Source organism: Meriones unguiculatus, chromosome 18 (genome assembly GCF_030254825.1).
Source record: "Meriones unguiculatus strain TT.TT164.6M chromosome 18, Bangor_MerUng_6.1, whole genome shotgun sequence".
NCBI classification, from domain to species: domain Eukaryota; kingdom Metazoa; phylum Chordata; class Mammalia; order Rodentia; family Muridae; genus Meriones; species Meriones unguiculatus.
In genome coordinates, this window is record NC_083365.1 from 3004124 (window position 1) to 3005847 (window position 1724).

The window sequence follows — 1724 nt, forward strand, 5'->3', positions numbered from 1 at the left end:
AAAGTACATGAAATGGAAAATGTGTAGATACTGACCCAGGAAACAGAAAGAATCCCAAAACAGTGAGCAGGTATTAAAATCTGCCATGCAGATAAAATAAAAAGTAATTATACTAGAAAACCTCTTTTTTCCCAAAATTTCTCTAGGTACTGTTCTTACTAATTTCTCATGGATGTAGATAATCATTAATTTCAAAATACCAGTTAGTTGACTGCTTAGGAAAGAATAAATTAATTTTCTATCTCCTATGTAATATTAATTAAAATTTGGTACAAGTTAGCTTAGTTCTCTCGTTCTTTATTATATGAAAAAAATCTTTGTCTTTTATTATTTATATTCAGTAATTCTCTACTAGATTAATTCTAATCTCAATGAAAAGTTGATTCAGCTCTTCAGTGGCTTTGCATAAAGTAAAGCACACCTAAAGAATTCCCTGGGGATACCGCATCATCCTTTGTTAGAGTTTATTGCCTATTTGTAGCTTTGGAATATTAGTGTGTGTTTAGTTAAAAAAAAACATTCTCATTTTTTCCATAGTTAATCTTTTACACCAAAGTTTTTCCATACAAATTTTTATCTCTGAATTTCTCAGAGTGTATATTAAAGGATTCAACATGGGAGTGATAACTGTATAAACTACAGTCAGGGACTTATCAATAGGAAAGTTGGAGACAGGACTAACATACATGAAAATACAGGGAACAAAAAAGAGGACAACCACTGTGATGTGGGAGATGCAGGTGGACAGGGCTTTGTGCCTCCCTTCCTCACTTTGAGTCTTAAGAGAGTTTACAATAATTCCATAGGAGACTAGGAGAAGGATAAAGACTGTCATACAAATTGCTCCACCATTGGCAACCACAGTGAGTCCAATTAAGTAAGTGTCACTGCATGCTAATTCCAATAATGGATACATGTCACAGATAAAGTGATCAATAATATTGGGGCCACAAAGAGGGAGGTTGTAAACAAAGATAACTTGAACCAAAGAGTGGGCAAAACCTCCAGCACAGGCTACCACCAACACGAGAATACAAACCTGAGGATTCATGATAGACATATAATGCAGGGGTTTACAGATGGCCACATAGTGATCATAAGCCATAAAAACCAGAAGGAAGACCTCATCACCACCAAATAAGTGCTCTACAAATAGCTGGCCTATGCAAGCAGAAACTGAAATTGTTCTTGTGTTGCAAATTAAGTCCATAAGCAACTTGGGTGAGAAGGCAGTGGAATAAATAGCATCCATGAGTGACAAACAAGCAAGGAAAAAGTATATTGGGGAGCCCAGGGAAGGGCTGGCAATCACTGTCACCACAATGAGCAGGTTGCCCACTATTGTCACAATATAGATGAGTAAAAACATGACAAATAATGCTTTTCTCCCAGCAGGATCCTGAGTGAGACCTAGTAGGATAAATTCTGTCACATTGTTGCTCTGTCCCATTTAATCTGTCCTAATCAACTGGGAGTAGATTTCAGGAATAAGAACTAAAGATTACACCAGCCATGAATTTGTAAATGTGTCCAAGAATCACTTTATTGTGGATAAATTCTTCGTTCTCATTTTCTAGATGTAAATCCCAAGTGATTTCTAATAAGTGTCTAACAAATTCCTCTTCCATGGAGCACCATTGACTTGTTGATAACACTGTTTTCCTTTGGGTGATTTTGTTGAGCCCACAGTTTCCAGGTTTGTTGTCAATGTCTAAGTGAATCTT

The 1724-nt window shown here is 36.3% G+C and overlaps 1 protein-coding gene across 1 annotated transcript; it reads right to left on the reverse strand.

Annotated features, from left to right (window-relative positions):
• Window positions 1-502: 502 nt before the first annotated feature.
• LOC110544323 (olfactory receptor 4A16-like) lies at window positions 503-1450 on the reverse strand. Its single transcript, XM_021630357.1, has one exon. It carries the CDS (start codon window positions 1448-1450, stop codon window positions 503-505), a length of 948 nt encoding a protein of 315 aa, XP_021486032.1.
• Between the last annotated feature and the right edge of the window lie 274 nt (window positions 1451-1724).